The sequence below is a fragment of the Trichechus manatus genome, unplaced genomic scaffold (assembly GCF_000243295.1).
Source record: "Trichechus manatus latirostris isolate Lorelei unplaced genomic scaffold, TriManLat1.0 scaffold00024, whole genome shotgun sequence".
NCBI lineage: Eukaryota > Metazoa > Chordata > Mammalia > Sirenia > Trichechidae > Trichechus > Trichechus manatus.
This window is the reverse complement of record NW_004443960.1, coordinates 4,492,474-4,516,639: the sequence shown is the minus strand read 5'-3', so window position 1 is coordinate 4,516,639 and position 24,166 is coordinate 4,492,474. Positions and strand designations below refer to the sequence as shown.

The 24,166-nt window shown below is 48.0% G+C and overlaps 1 protein-coding gene across 2 annotated transcripts in view; it reads left to right on the top strand.

The window, feature by feature from the left end:
- The window catches only part of GLYR1 (glyoxylate reductase 1 homolog), a 33,626-nt gene that overhangs the window by 167 nt on the left and 9,293 nt on the right, over positions 1–24,166 (top strand). For both annotated transcript variants that reach the window (XM_004373226.2, XM_023728448.1), the window contains exons 2-10: positions 962–998; positions 2,110–2,189; positions 12,633–12,771; positions 13,305–13,547; positions 19,074–19,160; positions 19,957–20,013; positions 20,797–20,847; positions 20,939–21,012; positions 23,776–23,875. In XM_004373226.2, coding sequence (XP_004373283.1) covers positions 962–998; positions 2,110–2,189; positions 12,633–12,771; positions 13,305–13,547; positions 19,074–19,160; positions 19,957–20,013; positions 20,797–20,847; positions 20,939–21,012; positions 23,776–23,875 — 868 coding nt within the window. The remainder of the gene's footprint in view (positions 1–961; positions 999–2,109; positions 2,190–12,632; positions 12,772–13,304; positions 13,548–19,073; positions 19,161–19,956; positions 20,014–20,796; positions 20,848–20,938; positions 21,013–23,775; positions 23,876–24,166) is intronic.

The following is a 24,166-nucleotide window of genomic DNA, read 5'->3' as shown; positions in this document are numbered from 1 at the left end:
TCACCGCCAGCCCCGGAGCTGCCTTTCTATGCACTCCAGGCCACTGAGAGCGGGGAAGACGAGGTGCCGGTGCTGGGAGCGACGCCGGGCGGAAGGGGCAGCCCGGCCCCGGGGGACTGAGGCCGAGGATGGCCGCGGCGGGCCCGGCTCTGAGCCCCGAGGCCACCCGGAGAAGGGCTGCACTCCGGCCCGGACGCCGACGGCCACCGTGATGGGAGCCTCCGGCGCCGCGCGGCTTCCGCGGTCGCCAAGTCCCCGGGGTCTTGCTGGGGTCCCCTGAAAGCTGGGGAGCTCGCCGGGGCTGGTCCGTCAAGACTCGCTGTGCAATGGAACTGACCTGTACAGGCGGTTCGGCCGGGATTGTCGAAACCGGACTGCTGGCGCTGCCGCATGAAGAAATGAAGGGGAGACCTCTCCTTTACAACCGAAGGCTCGACAATGACCAGTGCCTTTTTGGGTGCCTCATGGTCTGCTACTGTGTCCCAGACAACCGCCCAAACCAAGACTGACTGTCGCCGCCTCTCTCAAGCTACGTAGCTTGTTTCTCGACCCAAAGGAAGGCTTCTGTTAGCATTTGTCAAAGCCAGACTGGTCTCGTGGTGAATTAAAACAGACTTTGTAAAGGGAAGTCTGTGTTTACGGAGGAAACTGTCCCCCACCCCGGTCACTGGGAGGCTCTAGACAAGTGGCTCTTGGTGGTTTTGTTGTTCTGTATTCCTTGTCACCCAAAGAATGCTCGTAGCTATGTACATACGTATAGGATTTTCCATTCCGTTTCCGAGGGTTTTGGGCCTTCTTGAGCCCAACCTTGGAATCCAGATTAAGAACTCCTGTTGGCTGGTTTTTGTTCCGGCACTTGAGGGTGCAGGCCGAGATTTAGGAAAACAAATTTCAGGTTGAGTGGGTAGAAGGAAATGGACTGGCTTTCCCAGAGCAACTGCTGACTCTGTCTTTTCTCTAGGGGGAAACTCGGCCGGTATCCTCCTTGGCCAGGAAAGGTGAGTGTCGTGCTGCTAAAGGAAGACATCCAAAGCTGGATTTGGGAAAGTGGAGAATGAATGAATGAATGTTTTTAGCATTGAGTAAAACTGATACTGTTTAAATAACCCTCAGTTTTTCTCTCTAGTATCAGCTTATTCACAAAAGACAATATAAAGCAGATCATTTAACCTACAGCGAGCACTTATTTCTTGAATCAGAGATGATTGGTGAAGTCTTTTTTTTTTCCTAACCCAGGAAAGCAATTCTCACTTGAATTTAGCTTTAAGTTTAGATCTAACTAAACAAGGGGATGGGGGGGCAGAGGGGGATAATTATCCAGGAAGAGAGAAATCTAAATGTGGGTTAGTAAAAAGTCAAGAGTATTTTTGTCCCAACTAAGTTTAAATCTTCTCTCCATTTTACCATATGTGCTGCTCCAAAGCATCTTTGCAAAAGTTGGCATTCTGAATTCTGCTTGAGGCGGGTCCATCACAGCTTTCCAAATGTTCAGTTTTTGTATTCTTGCTAGGAGCCCAGTAAATGTCTTTAGACTGTTTCTTTGGAATGTGGCATTTTCAGCACCTCTCGTCCTTCCTTTTCATTGTTACCTGCCTCATTAACTCAGACTGCACAAGCAGTATTTTTTAAGAGTGTCCTCGACATTTCTTCAACAATGGATACGAGACAGGCTCATGTTGCAGGAGATACGATGTTGACCTTAGTTTGAAAGTGGGCTGCAGAACTCAAATTCTAGTAAAAAGACCAGACTTAATGGTTTGACTGAGACTGGAGGGATCCTGGAAGACATGGCCTCTGGACTCTGTTAGCCCAAAACTATAACCATTCCTGAGGCCAGTTTACTGCTTTTGAAACCAGTCCATTGCAGTAAAAGGGGTATTGTGCCAAGTACTGTGCCACATGTTAGGTATAGAGAACTTCTAGAATGTTTTAACATTTTCACGCATCTCAGTAGAAAAGTGCCAGATTTGGACGTGTACTAGGCCCTGGGTTGTTTTTGTAATACACATTCCTCATATTTTATTTTTTTACCAACTTACAGCTATGAAGAATTACTCTCTAGTGGACTGCTGTGTTACCATCAAACCTTTTTTCCCTTTTCTCCCCCAGATTGTTAATCCACCCAAAGACTTGAAGAAGCCACGTGGAAAGAAATGCTTCTTTGTGAAGTTTTTTGGAACAGAAGATCAGTGAGTAGTCCTCACTGAGAGTTTCACTTTGCCTTTGTTTTGGAGTTACCCTGGGTCTAAGCTGCTTTGCAAATATTCTGGGGATCCTAGTTTAGTGTTGCTATAGCCTGTAAGAATAGCATACCATGCTGGCTTCATACCAAAATGAAAGGTGTGTTCTTATTGCAGAAATTGCTCTGGGCAACTGTCCTGGGGCCAGCAACAGTTTCAGTCAGGTAAGGACTGGCATTCATTACCTTGCAAGTGTGCTAACTACATTCAGAGATTTTCTTGCACCTCTCTTTACCCACCTTAGTAGGCAGTTCCTGTTACAGGAGCCGTGTTTAGTTCTCTTTCGATGGCTGTGTATCGTTGTGGTTTGTCCATGAGGTATAAATGAAAACTCAAGTTTGATTTATCTGAATACAAGTAATTGTTTAATTCTATTCTCTTTTGTAAAACTAGGTGATTTGCCCTGATATTGTAGCAGTAGAGTTTTTTAGCCAGATCTGTCGTAGGTTGAGGAAATTAATTTGAGATTCTTTGACCTGACTCTCCAGGGCTATGTAAGAAGTCACAATGAGAGGAAGAGCGTGTATAACTTGAGTTTCTGGTGATTTGCTTCACTTTCTCATCACTCCATCAGGTTTGATTACCTGGGTCTAGCTATACGAGTCGATCTGTTTAAGTAGTTGTATTTCTGTTTAAGATTCTTATAGGGAAATGTAGCTATGGGTTTGAAAAACATCTCTGACTTTTCTGATACGTCTAATACTTAGCCATTGCCACTGAGTCAATGATGGCTCATAGCCACCCTATAGGACAGGGTAAAACTGCCCCATAGGGTTTCCAAGGCAATAATCTTTATGGAAGCAGACTGCCACATTTTTCTCACATAGGGCGACTGGTGGGTTTGAAATGCCAACCTTTCAGTTAGCAGCTGAGCACTTAACCACTGTGCCACCAGAGCTCCTTAATCTAATGCTAGGTGGTTAATATGTTTTCCTAGAAAGCAAAGTATAGTAGTATATATGAAAATCCACATAAACGGTGTTTTTCGCTCATTCTGGAGTTTATCTTTCTGGTTTAGTGGTTTAGTGTTCATGACATGTCTTCCTTAACAATATAGACATTCTGATATACTCAGCCCCCAATTCTTTATCAGAAACCAACTTGGCAGTATTTTAAGGGAGTCGCTGGCCTGCAGTTGCGAGAGCTGGAGACACTCTGGAGGAGAGAGTGTTCTTCAGTGACGTGAGTTCTGTACGAAAGATCATCCCGATGCATAGAAATAAGTGGTGATCATTCCTCCACAGTCTGCATCGCTTCAGGCTGAAACTCCTCCTAGGAGCTCAGTTAGATAGACAAGATGTGAACATTTTAGGCAAGATTACATGCAGAATGAGCAACGCAGGCAACTTTTGTTGTTGAAAATATACCCAGCATAACACATACCAATTTAGCAATTTCTACACGTTCAATTCAGTGACACTGACTATGTTCTTCAAGTTCTGCAGCCATTCTCACCCTCCTTTTCTCCCCCATTAACATAAACTCACTGCTCCCTAAGTTTCCTGTCTAATCTGTTAAGTTGCTGTTTTCAGTTTGGTCCCATATAGATCTTAGAGGAGCACAGTGCTCAAGGCAGACATTGTTTACTAGTTATGCTAAACTATTGTTTGGTTTTAAGAAGACTTTGAGGGATGTTTTTGGTTTAAAGTTTAAGGATTATCTCAGGGCAATAGTTTTAGGGATTCATCCAGCCTCCATGGCTCCAGAAAATCTGGATTCCATGAGAAATTGAAATTGTTCTGAATTTTCCCCCTTTTGATCAGGATTCTTCTCTAGAATCTTTGATCAAAACGTTCAGTAATGGTAGCCAGGCACCATCCAGTTGTTCAGGTCTCATGGCAAAGGAGGCAGTTGTTCATGGAGGCAGTTAGCCACACATCCATTTCCTGTTCCTGACTCCCCTTCTTCCTTTGTTGCTTCAGGCAGGTAGCTATTAAAGGATTCTAGATGAGAGAGGGATCAGTGGAGAGCAGTGAGGCCAAGGAGGGCTGGATGAATCGATGGGATTTGAATCAAGTTCTGGAGGATAAATAGACTATGGATAGGCAGGAACGATAAGGGAGTTCCAGGCAGTGGGGATACTGTGAGCAACAGCTGGGCATTAAGTGGGCTGTTTGGGGCAGGGAGAGAGGCTCCCTGCCTGAGTGAAGAACTTGTGCTTAGGAATGACAGACAGTGTGGTTGGCCCAAACTTGGTTGGCTAAATGAAGAATTACAAAGTCTGAAACAAAAATGGGAACTCATGGAAAGTGGGACTGAATCAGATTACAGAGGACTAAAAGCCATTGTTTTCTTATGATAATTTAAAAAAAAAACACTGAAAGGAGAGAGAGTAAACTGTGAACCCTTGTAAAAGAAATAGTTGACATAGGACACAGAAAATTAGAGTTGTGTGAATTTCCATGCTTAACCAGGCAAACAGCTGAAGCCAGTGATAAAAGATGGGCTCAACCGAACACAAAAAGAGCCTAATGGTATTGGTGGTTGGAGTGATGGGGGCAATGATGAGATTTCTAACAAACAAGCTCTTTGGGAGGTTCATGAGCATAGTGGATATAGGACAACTACTCAATAGGGTATCTTTTTATTTTTTTAATTGTGCTTTAAGTGAAAGTTTACGATTCAAATTAGTCTCTCATAGAAAAATTTATACACACATTGTTAGGTGACCCTAGTTGCTCTCCCTATACTGTGACAGCATGCTCCTCCTTTCCACCCCAGATTTCCCATGTCCATTCAACCAGCTCCTGAACCTCTCTGCCTTCTCACCTGCGGACAGAAGTTGCCCATTTAGTGTCATGTATCTACTTGACCTGAGAAGCACACTTTTTCTGAGTATCATTTTATGTCCCATAGTCCGGTCTAATCCTTGCTGAAGAGTTGGCCTCAGGAATGGTTATAGTTTTGGGCTAACAGAGTCCAGAGGCCATGTCTTCCAGGATCCTTCCAGTCTCAGTCAAACCATTAAGTCTGGTCTTTTTACTAGAATTTGAGTTCTGCAGCCCACTTTCATCCTGCTCCATCAGGGACTCTATTTTGTGTTCCCTGTCAGGGCGGTCATTGATGGTAACCAGGCACCATACAGTTCTTCTGGTCTCAGGCTGATGGAGTCTCTGGTTTGTGTGGCCCTTTCTGTCTCTTGGGCTAATGTTTTCCTTGTGTCTTTGATGTTCTTCGTTCTCTTTTAGTCCAGGTGGATTGGGACCAGTTAATGCATCTTAGATGGCCACTCGCTAGCTTTTAAGACCCCGGACACCACTCACCCAAGTGGGATGCAGAACATTTTCTTAGTAAACTTTGTTATGCCAGTTGACTTAGATGTCCCCTGAAAGCATGGTCCCCAGACCCCTGCCCCTGCTTCTCTGTCCCTCAAAGTGTTTGGTCGTATTCAGGAAACTTCTTAGCTTTGGTTTAGTACAGTTGTACTGATTTCCGCTGTGGTGTGCGTTGTCTTTCCCTTCATCTAAGATAATTCTTGTCTACTGTCTAGTTTGTGAATATCCCTCCCCACCCTCGTAACCATCAAAGAATGTTTTCTGTGTTTAAACCTTTTCTTGAGTTCTTATAATAGCGGTCTTATACAATATTTGTCCTTTTGCACCTGACAATTCACGTAGCATAATGCCTTCCAGATTCCTCCATGTTACGTTTCATGGATTCATCATTCTCTATCGTTACTTAGTGTTTGATAGAGTATGTTTAAGCTTTTAGAAAGCTATATAAAAATGAAGTCACCCCAGAACTAACATGCTATCTCTTTGTGGGTAGACATCTGACTCAGAGAAAGGAAGTAGAAGGTAAGGATTTTCCTCTGAAGGGAGAAGAGTTCCTCAGGGATTGGTGTCGAGGCAAATTGTAGTTAGTCTCTTTCTTTTATCTGAAGATAAAATCTGCAGTGGCAGGTGGCATTGGATTACTGTGGGGCAGGAGCTCTGGATTTGTTACCAGCCTGGTGTGCGTTCAGACTCTGGTTCCACCAGCCCTGTGATTAGAGCGAGCTGTTTCACTTTTCCAGACCTCTGTGTCCTCATGCATGTTATAGGGATGACATCCCACTCTCATCCCGGGTGGAGAAGTAGGGTCACGCACGTAGAGTGTGGTTTGCACTGGCAGCAGGTGTTCGGCAACTATGAGGCAAGGGTCCACATCGGTTTGCAAGAGGGAAGAATAGCTGGTAGATTGTAACAACAGCAGGTGCCTCTGAGTAAGGAAAGGAATCTGAGAGTTGGTCGGCCAGGTATGCTCTTTTGACCAGGAAAGCTTTGAACACAAAACAAAATGCTATTCCATCTTTATGTAAAAATGTAATGTGCCTCACCAGAAATACTACCTGGACCTCATTTCATGCTTCCAAAAGGATCTGATGGAACTAGTCAAGATCCAGAAGAGTGGACTGAGTCAGACAAAAGAGTAGGTCTCTAGTGTGGAAAAGCCAAGGCTGAAACAAGAGCGTGATCAGGATTTATGAAATAACAAATGGTTTGAGGGAGATAAACTCTGACTTGTTTGTAAACCCTCATGCATTTTGATGAGGGGCCCCCCAATGGAAGAAATGTTGTGTGTGTGTTTCAGGCAAATACATGAAGTAGACATTTAGGAGGTGGTGCAGACAAGAGCCCTGGTTGCACAGTGGTTAAAGCACTCACCTGCTAACTGAAAGGTCAGCGATTCAAACTCACCAGCTGCTCCATGGGAGAAAACTGTGGCAGTTCGCGTCCATAAAGATTTACAGCTTTGGAAACTCTGTGGGTCAGTCCTACCCTGTCCTGTAGGGTTGCTGAGCAGCAGTCAGCTTGATGGCAGCGGGTTTGGTTTGTTTAGGTTTGGGTAGACAGGAAGTGCAAGTGGACTTTTTAGGGATGAGAACTAGTTTGTTCTGCGTGGCTACAGAAGAAGCTAGACTCGACCTCACCTTTACTGGTTGATGTCGCTCCTGGCACATTCTGGGATGGGGTTTGGTCTGTTACTGGACCCTGGACTGGGTAGATATGGTTTGAAAGTGTGGCTGTTCCTGTATTCCTAAGAAATAGAGGATTTGGTCAGAAATGTTCAATTTCAGAACTGGCATACTACTAATTGGAAAAAAAAAAACATAGATGTAACTAAAGAGTAAAAAAGGTAGCTCCTAATACAAGGTATACAGTTACTTCAGTCTCCTAGAAAACCGATTTTTCTCTCTCCCTTTCTCTCCCAAGCCATCTCACAAGTTGTGATGGTGTTGCCATCCCACTGTTAGCAAGAGAGGAACAGGCCCCCCTGGAGAGTAGGGGGACTTAATAAGATAGCTGAATTCTGCTCTCAGAGCCCTGTTAGCCAAGACGGAAATTACCCACAGTCATTTTAAGAACTGTTTTCATGGAAATACAGAAGGAAAAATAACTGCAGCATAACTTGGCCAGCTTCACCAGGTGACCCCATCCCAAGAGCAAGTCTGAAGTGCCTGAGAGTCCACCTTGGACAGGTCTGACCACTGGTGGTTACCATCATGGTAGAAACTGACGGCGGCTGCCATTACAGGGCTGAAAGGTTTCGTCAGTGCCGTGGACGGCAGGGAGTGTTCATTTCGTTTTCAGGTGCCAGGAAGCTGTCAGGAGCACACTGATTCAGACTACCCGAGAGTTTCCATAGCAATCTTCACATCTGATCCTCCTAACAGCCCTTGCAGGAAATGGACAGGGTAGCTGTTCTGGTTCTTGTTTTTTCACAGACAAGAAACTGAGAGGCAGGGGATTTGAGGATTTAAGTGCTAAGATGTCCAGGATCCCAGCCAGGGTACTTTTTACACCAAACCATCTTCCAGATATAAGGCGGAGAAGATCTGGGTAGCTGTAAGGTGTCTGAGACAGTGCTAAAGTAACTTCTAGAAAAACCAATGGCAGTTAATAATTAGAACGTCGCAAGTTGGAACCATGTGAGCCTCCCTTTTTCTTTTCAGCTTTCTTATCCCTAAAAGTCCATTTGTGTTTCCTGTCTATGCCACTTATTAAAACCTGGCACTGGACTGATCTACTTCCCCTACATCTGACAGCCTGTAATAGTTGAAGAATTGAACCCGCGGATAGTGAGGGCCAAGTGGGATGGCATTGTCCCTGTGCCAGGGTCGGTCACTAGCTGTCCTCGAGAGAATCGAGGCATTTCCCTTCCTCCAGCAGCAGCTCCTATCCTGCTGGCGATTGCCTTCTGGCGTGGCGTGTTAGCTCTAGTCGCGGGTGTCATGTAGCGGAATTTTAGAAACTGGTGCAAAGAGAAGTTGCTGGCCACGTTGGCATAGGCGGAGCACCGGACAGCCTCTTCTAGCATTTGGGAATGTGGGTCCTTGAGAAGCATTTCGGTTTTGGAAATAGAATCCTCTGATTCTGTCTTACTTGCTAGTCTTCGTTGGTATCTGTATGATTATGGTTGCTTGAAATTAACTGAGATATTCTTAATTATTCCCCCTGGTGTCCCCTGATGCCTTTAGTTGTAAATAGCTTACACTTGGACCATAACACCTCACTAATCCTCAGCCTCTTCTTAAAAAAAAAGGCAGGCATAGAAATTGTTTACCAAGCACTACTCACCAAATCGAGACAGGAACACAAACCCAGGTCTTCTTACCTACCCTGCCCTTGTTCTCACTTTTGGACTTTGCGCTCAGGTATTTTCTCTTTTTATTTCTCGGGAGGAGTTTCTTCACAAGAGAAAGCTGGCAGCTTCCTACGCAGAGTCCAAGACATCTATATGAGGGTATTTGAGATTGTTCGTAGGCATCTTTAATGTGATAGCTACATGGTGTAATTTTAATTTAAAGAGGAAGCAGATCAGAAATATAGAAGTTTTTGCAATTGTGGGTTCTCTTTTATTCATTTTGAGTGGAGTGAGTAACCTGAGGGTGGCTTAATGGATGTTCTGTATTAGTAAATGAAAAGAATTTGCAATAGGTGGATCAGGATACCAGGGTCAGTGTGCTGCTTTTGGCGATGTGACAGGGACCGTTACACCAGCAGCCAGGCAGTAGCTCCTTACCTGGAGCGAACCTACAAACCAGGAAATCAATGGGGGGGACCCTCTGGGCAGTCAGAATAGCTTGTACTCAACAGCAGAGGCCTTTGTTATTGATTTGTATTTTTAAAGGTAATACGTGTTTATGGAAGGCACCCTGGTGGTGCAATGGTTACAGCACTTGGATGCAAACCAAGAGGTCAGTGGTTCAAACTCACCAGCTGCTCTGAGGGAGGAAGATGTGGCAGTCTGCTCTTATAAAGATTTACAGCCTTGGAAACTTATAGGGCAGTTCTACTCTGTCCTGTAGGGTTGCTATGAGTTGGAATCGACTTGATGGCAGTGGGTTTTTACATGTTTGTGGTTTAAAAAAAAAAAAAAAGCTAACTCTAAACAGTGAAAATTTTCCATTCAGCCCTGTACCCCACACAGGCATCCGATTAGACTAGTTTCTTGTGTGTCCTTCCAGAGAGATTGTGTGCGCGATCAGGACAATGTGTGTTCCTCTTTCCTCATCTCTGCATAAATGGTAGCATACTGTGCACGCTCTTCTGCATCTAGCTTGTTCTTGTTAGCCAGATACCTTCAGCGACCTTCTGTTTCCTTCTGGTAACGACCTCTCAGAGTCCCATTGTCAGAACCACTGTGATTGGGTTAGCCCTCCGCTGATTGCCAGTCAGCTTGTTTTCAGGCGTTTACTACTACAAACCAGGTGTGATCAACTTCCTCGTACATGAAAGCAGGCACAGCTTTACTAAGCTTGGTATTCTGACTTCCTACCCCATGGCAAACTGGGCAGGAAGAGGTGCCCCTCCAGCCAGGCACAATGAGGAAGTCAGGAGGGAAATCACAAGTTGCTGCTGTGACGAGAGAAGAAATGGAACAGTCCTTTCAAAGAGCAAACGGCCGAAAACACCTTAGAACCTTACAAAGTGGAGCTTTTTAGGGACCGGTTACTGCAGAGGTGAGCAGCCCACCCCGCTAACATGCCCGACGGCATCCTCTGCTTGGGGATTACTTTCTAAGCACTCGTCTCAGGCTAGGCCGGGCTGCCGTGCCTCCGTGAATTGGAGGAGAATGGCGTGTTCTGGAGGCTGAAAGGCACGCCCCTTTTCAGAAAGACAGGGTTTTGTAATACAGCCTTTCAAAGAAAGAAGTTTCTAGTCAGTTGACCAAAATGATTTAAGTTTGGCTTGCTTTCAAGAGGTCGTCCTCCGAGGGCTCTGAAGGGCTGACGTTTTGTTTACTGTTTTCCTGATGTGGCAGCTTTTCTGTTTTCTCTTTTTCCGGTGTTAAGCAAATGAACATTTTTTGCAGTTATTCTCCTTGAAATCATATTTATAGTGTTGGTTCATTTAGCAATCCATTTCAGTTTTTCAAAGATGATAGCACAGAGGGAAATTTCATTTTAATATCTCAAATTCCAGTCTTCAGGGTGAAAAGGATTTTGGCTGTACTGTTCCTTCTAAAGAAGGGAGAAATTAAGCCATTTAAAATGCTTGAACAAAACAACCCATTGCCTTCGAGTCGATTCTGATTTATAGAACCCTATAGAATAGAATAGAACTGCCCCATAGGGTTTCCAAGGAGCGGCTGGTGGATTTGAACTGCTGATCTTTTGGTTGGCAGCTGTAGCGCTTAACCCCTGCGCCACCCGGGCTCAAACAAAACAGTAGGCGTCCGTTTACCAGTGCTTTCTCCACAGATGCCCTCATCTTCCCGTTTATTCTGAATCAGAGGTTAACATGGGCTCCAAGTGGGGGAGGCAGGGGTGGCAGTAGCAGGACGGAGGGGACAGGATCAGTGCTCCTTGGAGTCTTTTGTCCCATCTCGATCTTACGATGGGGACTTGTGCAGTTCTTGGGCCCTTCAAGCTTCACCAGTCGTCTTCGTTGTGTCCCCGAGCCCCCAGGTAGCATGCGGCTTCACTTGCTCTGCAAGGTGTGTCTGGCTCGGTACCTGGTTGCCCTCGTCTGTCCTTAGAAACACTGTAAACACAAGCGACGCGAGAAGATATGGGGTCGGAATTTAATTCCACTTTTTCTTTCTGTATGATTGGGCCCGTGGATTCTTAGCATGTCAGGTTTCAAACTTTAAAATGAGTTGGTCACTAGGAAGGTATCTGCTTAACTCACCTGGTTGGAGCCCTGTGACGATAAGGCCAGCGTCTGTGTCTTCTTTCATTGTCTTGTATAGCCATAGATAACCTGCTTAGTCCTGGTTCGCTGTCTTGGACTTGCAGGCTGACGGCCCAGGGCTGTTGTGTTAGCACAGCACTCAAATAGCAGGTCACTGTTGGTAGGTTGGTAGCATTGTTTCATGTGCAGAGATTAGCACTTTACTACCGTTAGTCAATGCTCTCCAGCTTTCTCTAAAGGAAAGAACCTAAGTTATAGCCCAGTTCATATCCTTTAACCTGACCCACTTTCCTGAAGGTTATACAGTGAAACCTGTGAGTGGTACAGAGTAAGACATATGTAAATTAATTAGTACCTTGTCAAGCCTATAAAACTCTGCTTTATACTTGGTGTCTGTGAGCTGAACATCATTTCAGGAAGCCACAGAAAGCCCGCTGCGTCTGGTTGCATTATTCTGGTCAGGAGGGTAGGCCAGATAGCCCAGACTGACAGCTGACTGTGTGTCACTTTCACGTGTCATACATTGGTGGTGGGAATTCAAATTTAAATACTGAAGGAGTACGTTCTTCTACCTTCAGCCTCAAGAAGAATCCTGTTTTTAAGGGGCCCCTTTTGTGACTGCTGCCCTCATTCCAAGTTACGTATCGCATGTTTTGTGCGGCTTTAGTAGCCATGGATACAATCATTTCTGAACAAATATAGGCTCGGTGGCTGCGATATCTGTAAGAGTAGCAAATTTTAAAAGATGTTGCATTTCTTTAGCCCTGGTAACATCCCTGATTCTTGGTTGGTATTCTCAGATTTGCAGGTGGTAAATCTGGTTCAGACTGTTGACAGGCAGCAAGTGTTCGATGGCACAGCTGCGTTGCCTGAGTTCATAGTGCTTCCCAGGGGTCCACGCGTGGCCGTTTGTCCTGTGGTGCATGTGGCAGTGTCTCCAGCTCTTCTCTGCTCTGAGCAAGTGGCAGGGTGCAGGGAGTCGGGCACTGAAGGCCGTGAGCGAAAGCAGAACTGAAGAGCCTCCAACTAAATGGTTTCCTTTGGGAAACGTTCTGCTCTGTGTCTCTTGTTGTTCTGCTTCACTTGTTTCAGGAAAGTGCCCTTTTAGGCCCATGAGTTTGGGATGGTTGATGGCCTGTTTTGAAAATGTGGCAAACCTCTTGCAGAGTTGAGTTAAACCAAGTGGATGTGTGCCTTCTGTTCACGTGAGGTCCTGGGTACTGTTTGGTGTGTGCAGTGTGGATCAGACCCTTTCTTGTTTGTTTCCTTCTAGTGCCTGGATCAAAGTGGAACAGCTAAAACCCTACCATGCTCATAAGGAGGAAATGATAAAGATTAACAAAGGCAAACGGTTCCAGCAAGCTGTGGATGCCGTGGAAGAGTTCCTAAGAAGAGCCAAAGGGAAGGACCAGGTGAGAGACTCAGCAGTTTTCATTTATGCCAACGCCAAACCCGTTATTTTTGTGTAGTAACTAATGGATTAAATGTCACCCACACGGGACACGTTATTCTTATAAAATGCCAGTGGAGGGAGAGCTACTTCGGTTCTAAGGAATCGGCGTTTTGCTAACCATCCGGAAAGGCCGGGTATGCGGTTAACCTTTCTGGAGTAGATTGGTGCTCTTAGGAAAGTCGCTCGGACCCAGGGGAGGTCACTTGGCCGCTTCTCACTTTCATAGCTCAGTGAGGAGGAGCACAGCCTTGGGAAAGACTGCCTGGGTTTAAGTCCCACTCCTTAGCTTTGGGACCTTGGGCAAGTGACTTGATTTTTCTTGATGTGCTTCCCCACAAGTAAGTGGGGATGACAGCAGTAGTTGTCTCCTAGGGTGGTTGTGAGGGTAATACCCATAAAGCTCTTCTGACAGCGCCTGGCATGTGTCAGCGGTGGTAGTGATGGCGGCAGCAGCAGCTGTTCTGGTTATCATTATTATTATTAAACTTGCAGACATCATCCCACAACTCTGCTGATGATAAGAATCGGCGTAATTCCAGTGAGGAGAGAAGTAGGCCAAACTCAGGTGATGAGAAGCGCAAACTTAGCCTGTCTGAAGGGAAGGTGAAGAAGAACATGGGAGAAGGAAAGAAGAGGGTGTCTTCAGGCTCTTCAGAGAGAGGCTCCAAATCCCCTCTGAAAAGAGCCCAAGAGCAGAGTCCAAGGAAGCGGGGTCGGCCCCCAAAGGATGAGAAGGTTTGTTGATTTCTGCAGCTTTGGGATTAGTGGCTTCCTTTTGTAGAGGTGAGGTTGAGTGCTCTGCTGGGCTTCAACTCACTGAGCAGACGTAGAGTCCTAGGCTAAGTGCTGCCCTGAAAAATCTTGCAGACTGGGGCAAGGCCTGGCCTGGATGCACGGCATGAACTAGGAATAGCAGGCAGTAAACCAGCACAGGTTCAGGCCAGAGGGTCAAAGCAGGAGAGTGGTGGGCCTGGGCCAGAAGGTGTAGGCAGGAGAGTGGTAGGCCTGGGCCAGAGGCTCAAGGCAGGAGAGTGGTTGGCTTGGGCCAAAGGGCAAAGACTGGTGCTGGATACTTCACAAGGAAGAAGCGGGGTGTTCAGAGATGGAGGACACAGCCCACCTGTGGCCGAGGTTGGTGTGAACACTCTCAGTACATGGAAGTGCCCTGGTGGCACAATGATTAGTCTCTCGGTTGCTAACCAAAAGGTCAGTGGGTCAAACCCAACCAGTGGCTCCACGGGAGAAAGACCTGGTGATCTGCTCCCATAACAGTTACAACCTAGTCAATGCTGTGGGGCAGTTCTCTGTTTTATAGGGTTGCTATGAGTCGGAATGGGCTCAATGGCACACAATAATGTATAATAAAGAGACTGGAGAGATACAAGTAGGCTGTAACTGGATTGTGGAGGAGCCTGGGGGGCCAACTTAAGCAGTGTGGGTATCAGTGAAGTCAGGGGGCCTTGACAGCGTTTAAGCTGGTGTCAAGGTGACAGTGTGATCCAGGTTGTATGTTGGTCAGATTTGACTTTTCTTGACGTGCTTCCTGAAAAGTAAGTGGGGATGACAGCAGTACCTGTTTCTTAGGGTTGTTGTGAGGGTGATATGGATAAAGCTCTCCTAACAGTCACGGAGGGCGGAGAAGGAAGGCTCCAAGACAATTAGAAGGCTAAACCCAGGTGTACAACCTTAAGAAACTGCTCTAAGGGGTGATAGCAAGTATTGAAGAGGAACATTTCGAAGGAAGAGTTCATAAGATTTGGCAGCTGGTTATACAGGGGATGAATGAGAAAGGGAGACAAAGATGACTCCAAGCTTCAGGCCCAGGGAAACGGTGACGCCTTTCTTAAAAGCAGAGGAGTTGGAGACGGAAACGGAGCTGGCTTACGGGGGAAGAGGACCGGCCTGTTTGAACATGATGAATTTGAGGCGATGTCTAGACAGCCAAGCAGGTGACGTCAGCACTGGAAATTGGGAGCCGAGTGTTAGAAAGGAGAGTTGAATCCAGGAGACTGGACGAGGTCCTCTTAGGGAGAACAAGGAGGGAGCAGCGCAAAGGGTAGAAGAGACTTTGGGGAGAGGAGGGAAGGAGTCCGAGGAGCCAGCCAAGTGAAATAAAGTGGAAATGACGTATCTTGCCTTCTTCCTGAAAAGATGTGGGTCAGGAGTCTCGGAGCCAAGGGAGGAGTGTTTGGAGATGAAGAGGGTAGTTGGTATCAGGAGCGCAGGGGAAGATTGTCACAGCAGGAGAAAGGGAAGAGAAGCCAGATGGCTGGCAGAACAGTTGGGTGACAAGGCCGTGGATGAAACGCTAGACATCAGATCTCTGGATCGGGACTTGCAAACTCCAACGCCAGCGAGGCCAGGCAGGTCATGGGAGCGCGAAGCACCTGGGTGTAAGAAGAAACAGAGCTTGGGTGTGAGGTTCTCTCAGCCCTGACCCTTTGCCTCAGTGCCGTGGCAGGGCACAGAGGCTGGCAGTCTGGTGAGGTTGGGGTGCTCTGTGGGGTTCCAGCCAACTGTTGACAGATTGTCTGGTTTTTCTCAAGAGAAACTGGAAATACAGATTATGTGAAATGTTCTAATTTTAAATGTTAGAAGCTAATTCAAATTTTAAAAACACGTTATAGGTCTGAAAATCTGCTTGGGCTAGATTCTGCCTGTGGGCTGCCACTGTGCACCCTGCAGGTCAGAGAAGGCCCTTCTCATGGCAGAGTGGCCATCTACTAGATGAGGGCAGAATGTAATAAGGTTACAGCCCAGATGGCTGTGCGTGCAGGGAACCACCAGCCCAGAGGTGGCCAAAGGTTTGGGAAAACGGCCAGTTGCAGTGTGTAAAGGATTTTTCAGGGAGCATGATCCTCTTCTAATTTGACCCACAAAAATGTAATGTGACTTCTTCAGCTTACTTCCTGGGAACCCAAGCCTGTCGAATTCCATTCTTTTCCAACTTAATGTTGCCTGGTATCAGAGGCCCTGGATCTCACTGATTCCCTTTGTGCCTGCTCTGGGGAGGAACAGCTTTTTGGGAAGGGAGTCAGAAGAGAGGCTAGGACTAGGACCCTACCGTTTGACTCGTGACTCCAGGACTTGCTGCAGCTGTGTCTCACCTGGTCGCTGGAAACAGTAACCACACAGGCCTCACAGGTTCCTGGTGAGCACAGGGCCGATGGCACACGGAGCACCTGGCCAGTGTCGTTGGTTTGTTGTTTCTTAGGCGGTAGCAGGTGTGTGGTGAGACACAGGCGACTGTTTTCATGGCCACTGCCCGGGCTTACTACTTGGGACTCCTCAGAAGCTCCCAGTCAAAGGTGGCTTGCCCTTGGGTCTGAGTGACTAACTTGAGGGACAGTAACATGTCTGCTTCTGTTCCTCAGAGCCAGATCTCAGCCCAGGAGCTCTGCCTGCTGTTGACTCTCTGAGGGGTCCTTTCTGCATGGTCTTCACACCTGCCCGGACCTGACCTGTTATGAAAGGGTTTGTCAGCAGGAGTGTGGCTGGTGGTGTGTGCCGGTTCACATGGGTGGGCTGAGCACCTCCAGAGCGGTGGAGAATCTGCCTGGGCTTTGGGCTTTGGGTGCATCTTACAATCTCAAACATCCTGTGGTCTCGAACGAGCATGTTGCTAGAGTAACTATCACCTGGCTGGAGAGCTCCTTGCAGAAACAGTGAGGAGTCACGTAGGCAGATGAGCAGGAAGAGCCCTGAATGATCGCCTCTCGGGGCATAATCTGCTGGAGGAGGGGGTAGTGAACGGAAAGACTGGCCTTGATCATGGAGGTGGAGGTGTCAGTTAGGTGAAGGTCAGCAGAGCCTGGATGTGGGACCGGGCAGAGCAGCTCTCACCCTTGGGCTCTCATCTCCTAGCCCTGAGCCAAGAGCTACACTGAGAGTAGCGCCGTCAGTCCTCTGGCTCTGCTGAAAGGCCAGCTTGGTGCAGAGAGCGAAGGAGTGGGGGCCAAGGACTTGAGTTACTGCTGCACCTAGCACTCATTCTCCTTCCTCTGCTGTCACTGTGGCCTTCCCCTAGCCACAGGTGACATTGACATTGACATTAATTCAGATTAGATACAATTAAAAATTCAGATTCTCAGCCACACTAGCCACATTTCTGGTGCTCTGTGGTGACATGTCACTCGTGGCTACTGTTGTGGACAACGCAGAGCTAGAACACGCCCAGGTCATAGCAGAAATCCTCTGAGCACCCTGCAGCGGTGCTTTTCTGTTCAAGACCTCTTTATCCACCCCAGGGCAGATGTCTAGGAGTAACCCACTGCCCTCCGGTCGATTGCGACTCGTAGCAACCCTGTAAGACAGGAGAACTGCCCCGTAGGGTTTCCAAGGGACAGCTGGTGGATTCGAACTGCTGACCTTTTGGTCAGCAGCTGAGCTCTTAACCAGTGTGCCACCAGGGCTCCAGGGCAGATGTTTAGAGATAAAGCAGTATAGAAGATAGATGAGATCTCTCATGTCCATTTCTTCAGTAAATGTTGATCACCTACTATGTGCCGCACATAGGTCCCAGCATCGGGGTCTGGAGTGAAAAAAATTGGCAAAACTCTTGCTGTCGTAGAGCTTTCTTATGAGAGCACAGGCCCAGGATCCAGATTCCCTGGGTTTCAGTTTCATCTGCCTCTGTGACCTTGGGCAAGGCTACTTAAGCTCTCTGTGCCTCAGTTTCCTTTCCTGTAAAGTGAATATGATCATAGTTCTTTCTCACAAGGTTGTGACGATTAAACAGGGACATACATGTAAAGTGGTTATAGTGGTGTCTGGCACATAGTAGGCCCTCCCACATCTTTGGATGTCATTATCAACGTCGTCATCAGCACATTCTAACAGGAAGATACAGAGTTCAGCCAAAGCACTCTGATAAGGCGACGTTTAAACAGCAGCCTGAAGTGAGAGTGTCACCTGAGTCAACACTCTCGTGGAAGAGCATTCCCAGCAGAGGGAATGAAAAGTGCAAAGTCACTGAGGTGGGCCCCCTTGGTGTGTTTGGGGAATGGAGGGCCAGGGGGGTGCTGGTGAGGTGCAGAGTGGTTAGGGGGAGACTAGCACAGGGTAGGGCTGCAGAGCCTGCTGCATGGGGGCCTTGACAAAGCCTTTTCTTTGACTGCACGAGGTGGGAAGCCGTTGGAGGGTTTGAGTCAGGGAAGTGACAGGATCTGAGCTGATGGTGGCTCTGGCCGCTTTGTAGAGACTAGACTGCCGGGGGCAGGGCGGGAGCGGAGAGATTTACTTTTGCAGCAGTCCGCGTGAGGTGCGGGTGCCCTGAGCTGGGTAACAGTGGCAGGACAGTGAGAAGAGAGGTTGGGAACATTTCTGATTGTGCAGCGGCAGTCGTGGCCAATGGAGAGCGGAGGAAGGGATCATTCCGGAGGTCTTGGCCTGGCAGGGTGGGGTTGCCATTTTGTAAGATTGGGAAGAGAGCAGACGGGACAGTGTGGGCCGGGGGAAACTGAGAGTGCGGCGGGGCGTGTCGAGATGCCCACTGGATGTCCAGATGGAAATGGCGGGAAGGCCACTGGGCTGGGGTGTAGCAAATGGGAAAGGGAACATGAGGAAAACTCAGAGTGGCAGTGAGAGGCTAGGGCAGAGCCATGTTAAGGCTGAGACAGTTCCCCTGTGCCCAGGAAGGGCGTGGGCCAGGCTGTTGGTGAGGAGGACCGGCTCCATCTCCTTGCATCGTCTCAGGAGACAGGCCGCTGGGGTTGGGGGAGGGAGCAGTGCTTTGGGGTTCAGACAGTCCTGGTTCTAATTCGGGTCTTGTCACTTTGTAGTGTAGAATGTGGGGCCAGTTTCCTCATCGGCATCATATGACTTCCTAAGTTTTCTTTTTGAGAGACGGGTGGTTCCTTCTGAAGCCAGCACTGTTTCTTAATCTTTGTCATCTGCCATTGGGGTTTCCCTGCCCATTGTTGGTGACATTGTAGAGCCCAGTGGGGCTTCCCAGTTGGCTCTGACCTTGTGAAATTTAGGTGGGAGAGCACAGTTCGTTAGTTTGGCAGTGGAGAGGGCCTGCCCTCTGTTTATGGGAAGGACGTGCCTGTTTTTCCCAACGGTCATCAGTCAGCCTGCCTAGGGACTTTGGCCTGAATTGACCCTTGACCAAGGGGCTTGTTGGTTTAGTTCAGTTTGAGGTGTATCTGGAAGCAAGCAAGGCGATGAAGCGGTTCTCCCTGATTTTGGGTTGCAGGGAGTGGGGGAGACATCTGCCAAGGTGGCCACAGTATCTAAATACTCTGCCTTTCCCCTCTGTAGGACCTCACTGTCCCCGAGTCTAGTACCGTGAAGGGAATGATGGCTGGACCGATGGCCGCATTTAAATGGCAGCCAACTGCGAGTGAGGTAATATGTTCTTCTGTGGGCCGTGACAGGCCACGGCTTCAGAGCTGCTTCCTGGAGCTGCTGCATGGTGCTCTTTCTCTTCTTTTTCTCTCTTCTCTTGTGTATGAGGCTTTTTTTTTTTTTTTTTGCCAAAATGTTATAGGAGCTTGTGAGATAAAATGTGAACGTCTCCACCCTCCAAGGCGATCACCATTAAGTCTGATGTGACTAACCCAGACCTAGTGATACGCCATTCCACAGAACATGATTATGTACCCACACGTGGCTTCGTTGTTGGGGATTGGGTCCTTTTTTACAATAGCGGGTTCATTCTGCAAATTTTTTTTTCCTCTTAATATGTTTAAGTTGTCTTATCCTTGGTGTGACTGCGCTGTGCCCCGGTTGCCAGGAGCGATCGGGAAGAGCAGTTGCATTACTGCCAGTCCTCAGTGAGCCGAGCCGTCCGGGTCTGGTCCCACACACGGATAGACCCTAAAGTTGGAAAAGAATCTCGAGAATTGATTTAGCTTAGTCTGTTGGGCTACTAGCATGTGTTTTAATATTTTTCTCACAAATAATTCATGTACCAAGCTGGCAAGAACATCTTTTCTGCTCGAAGCAAGCCTTCCTCCAGCTCAAATGGAGGTCACGTATAAAAGGCTCCAACCAACAGTGGGGAAAGTTTCCAGGCAGCTGTAAAAAAAAAGAGGCCAGATCCCAGAGGTGTTTCTGCCAGAGGACAGTCTGGTTATTGGGCAGAAGAAAGTGACCATTTGTGAAAGATAACTTGTGTAATTTCATCATTTTCTGGTTTCAGCCTGTTAAAGACGCAGACCCTCATTTCCATCACTTCCTGCTCAGCCAAACGGACAAGGTGAGCTGTTCTTTGAGGGTGCTGATCGTTGGTCAGGGGCTAGCCTGAGGGAGAGTCCTGCTCCCTTGGGATTTCACCTTCCTGGACTGAACAATTAGGCTCTGCCTGTATACTGCCCAGAGCAACTGGTTACAAAGTCAGATATGGGCCCGCAAGTCAGTTGAGTGCTGTCAAGATTTAAAAACAAACCCAGAAAAGCTTTTAAAGCTCAGTCCACCATGGCTGAGAATCTGTGGTTGCCATTAGTGTCTAGGGCAGAAAGCAGACATCTTGAGCTGTCAGCCACCTGCCAAGCAGCTCATGCTGCTCAGTGGCTACTCCTGAGGCTCACAGCCCAGGCAGCTTCAGTGAGCCCTGGGCTGTGGAGGGAACGGTTCCCTGAGTGTCAGCAAGGCCGTGGTGAGGCTGAGTCTTGCTGGCGCCCACTGGTGCCGCTTGTGACTTCAGAGTTGGACAGATCTGGGTTCTAAGCCCAGTTTACACTGACTACCTGTGAACCCGGGGCACATGACTCAAGGTCTCTGATTTTCTGTGTTGTCATGGGCAAGAGAACCACGCAGAGATGTGTGGACAGGTAATTGAGGTGCTGTGTGTTTCTACTGTGTCATTTGGAGTTCAATAAAATTGGACACAAAATTAGTGTTCAATGTTGCCTTCCAATTTTAGATGTAACCTTTTAAGAAAATTACATTTTTCCTTGGGAAATTACTTTTAGGGGAATTATAATGAAGATCGGTTAACAGTTGGGTTTAATAAGCGGTCTTTTTCCTCCCTCTTTATCAGCCAGCTGTCTGTTACCAGGCAATCACAAAGAAGTTGAAAATATGTGAAGAGGTATGTGGGCTCCGCACCTCCCGGTTTTTCTGTTGCACCTGGGGCCTGTCCGTGGGCAGCTGGCTTCATGGTTTGTGATTCCTCTCCCCAGGAGACTGGCTCCACCTCCATCCAGGCCGCAGACAGCACGGCGGTGAACGGCAGCATCACGCCGACAGACAAAAAGTACGCCCTGCGATGGAACTGCTGCCTGTGGCATGGGTCCGCCAGGGGCGGGTAAACCGAGGGCGCTCTCAAGGGCAGTGGCCTGGCTGCTGGAGGAGAGAGCCGAGGTGGTGATTCTTACTGACAGCAGTGTTCCTGGGCGTCATTTGGCTTGGGAAAGACAAATTGTCATGTGAATCTACAGCGGTGCTCCCTTCAGGCTGTACTGGGGGCTTGGCTTCGTAACTTCCCGTGAGTCCCTGAGCAGGGAGCTCCTGGAGCAGGCATTCTCGGACTTGCTCACGCTCACCTGGAGGGCAGCTCGTGGAGCATGGATTGCTGGGCCTGCCCCCGGGTTTCACCATCAGTGAAGCCAGTTCCCAGATGCACAGATGCTGCTGCTGGTGAGGGGACCACACTTTGAGAACCCCAGGCCCAGCGGACACGTGATGACAACCCTGAAATTAGCCATGGTGGGGCAGCTGGGGGATAGGGAGGTGAAGGGGTTTGGAGTAAAGCCCATCTCCCTGCCTCCCCTAGCCCTCCCTGCTGTCGCCTCCTGCCCCCCACCCCCCATACACCTGCGTGTCACTCTTCACCTGCCCAGGCAGGTGGGAGAACAGAGTCTGCTCCTCTGGAGTCTTGGACTGCGAGCCTTGGCCTATGCTTACTGCAGTGGTGCTCAGCTTCCCTCTCGGCTGTTGGGTTGGCAGAGTCCTGTTGACTGACAGGGCTTGTTTACTTGGAAGGAGTATTCTCCTGAGCAACAAAACCAGGACGGAATTTCCAGTTTGTGTCTTCCATACAGTTCTCTCTTAAACTAGAAACAGTGCATCTTTTACTTTATAATTTCTTGTACTCTTGAAATCACTTACTCCACAGGTTATTTTTAGTGGAATTCCCTCTCGAGTAGAGAAAATAGGGCATTTTATGTGCTAAGTAAAAGGAAGATCACCATTATCAATGATTTAGTGGGGGTTGTGAAGGAGCCCTGGCGCAGTTGTTAAGTGCTTGGCTGCTAACCAGAAGGTTGACTGTTCGAACCCACCAGCTGCTCCACGGGAGAAAGCTGTAGCAGTCTACTTCCGTAAAGATTTACAGCCTTGGAAATCCTATGGGGCAGTTCTTCTCTGTCTTATAGGGTCGCTGTGAGTTGTAATCAATTCAGTGACAACAGGTTTGGTGGGTTTGTGTGCGTGTGTGCGTGTGTGTGTGTGTGTGTGTGTGTGTGTGTGTGTGTGTGTGTGTGTGTTTAAAAAAAAAAAAACAGCCCAGGATGGGGCTGAGGACAGAGGTGTGATGCTTGCTGCAAGACCTTTAGTGCCCTGATAGTCAAAACTCCTTTTTAACATGAGTATGAAGCCAACTGCAGGGCAAACCAATTATTGTATCACCCAGCCCCCATAAATCTGCCTTTTTCCATCTTGTTTCAGGGACACCATGAGGGACCGTCAGTTGCCATGTTAAAATCCAGGTGCTCCACCCCCAGGTCTGCTGGGTTTACTAGGACACCAAGACAAGGGAAGGAATTAGCCTGTCATGATTTAGAATCACAGGAGGAAATTGCAGTACCCAGATAACTGAAGGACAAAAGATAATTCCTTGTTTCTAAGCCTTGGCTTAAAATATGTGGGTGAGAGAGAGAGGTTCCATTTTCAACATTTGATCCCAATGATTCATACAGGGTGGGACAGACAGAGTGTGCGAAGTTGCTTTTCCAGTAGGGGGTTAGGATAACCTCTGAGGACAGGAGCCGTTTGAAAAGATGACTGCGATGGGATTCCCTGGTGACTGAAAATCCTGAAACGATAGTGTGGGGTCAAAGTGGAGAAGCTGACGTAGGCCGTCTGGAGCTGCAAGTAACCAGAGTTGGGCACAGCGTAGTATAAACAAAACTGCAGGAAGAGGCATTGCCTAGCCATGGCCCATGCAATGAGAGAAAGAAATACAAGAACCCAGAAGTGATGTCTGGGCAAGATAAAATCATCCGAACAAACACGTAGAAACAGTGAGCGGTAGTGGAGTCATAGCAACAACCCCCACGCTCTAGGGGCTGCAGGAAGTGAGGTGAGCAGAGCATTTGAGCAGTTAGTCACAGAAGGGTCAAAATGGACGTGTAGCTAGAAGTGTGTCGAGGAGTGGTCACTGAAAGGATCAGGAGAAGGAGGCGTAGGAAGAAAGGTTCGTGAGCTGGCAAAGACTGGCTCCAAAGCTCGGGCAACGGACTTACCATTGGAGAAGAGGCACAAGGCCTGTTTCTGCTGACATCAGGAAAACTGGAAAGGTTGCATAGGGGTGTAGAGTTGGGAAGAATTGGAGCCAGGAGGGAGAGGTGATGCCTAGTTGAGGAGGTCGCCCAGCTCCGGAGCATTGCTTCCGTTACTTGGGGTGGATCCGAAGCCCAGCACTTGAGATCCCGATCAGGAAGCTGTTTCAAGGGCCGAAGAGAACTTCGTGCCTTCTCTTTGTAACGGGATGGCAAGCTCAGACCATCACTGAAAGCAGCAAGGAAACCAGAACCGGGAGACTTGCCCTAAACCACACAAGACCTATTTCTTGCTGTGGCAGTTGAAGGTTTAGAAATGCCCAGTTAAATTTAGGGACACTTGTAAACAGCGGCACAGTAAGAAAAGCATAGTCTGGCTCTGCAAAGGTAGCGTCAGCACTCTGAACAGTGCTTCTGGTGGCCTGAGGGCAAGCCCATCTGCCTGGAACCACCCTAAGGACATGTGCACCCAGACCCGCCCACTCCGCCCTGCACTCATCAGTCTCTGTCTGTTTCAGGATAGGATTTTTGGGCCTTGGCCTCATGGGAAGCGGCATCGTCTCCAACTTGCTAAAAATGGGTCACACGGTGACAGTCTGGAACCGGACTGCAGAGAAGGTAAGCGTGCGCAGCGGTGCTGCTCGGGCCAGGGGGGATCTTTAAGGACAGGGACTTGTTCCTGCTCTCTGCTCGGCGTTCTGCATGTGGTAGAGTAGGAGAAGGCAAGCACTTACTGGTTCAGGGAACTAGAAATGTAAGTATATGAGCTGAGGATGTTGTTACAAAGACCAAACATTAAAAATACCCAAGGGTATAAAATGAAAGGCAAACCCCCACTCCCTACCATTACCTGAGATAGCTGAAGTTAGGTGTTTGCATTGTCCTTTATCTTTTTTTTCATGGATATAC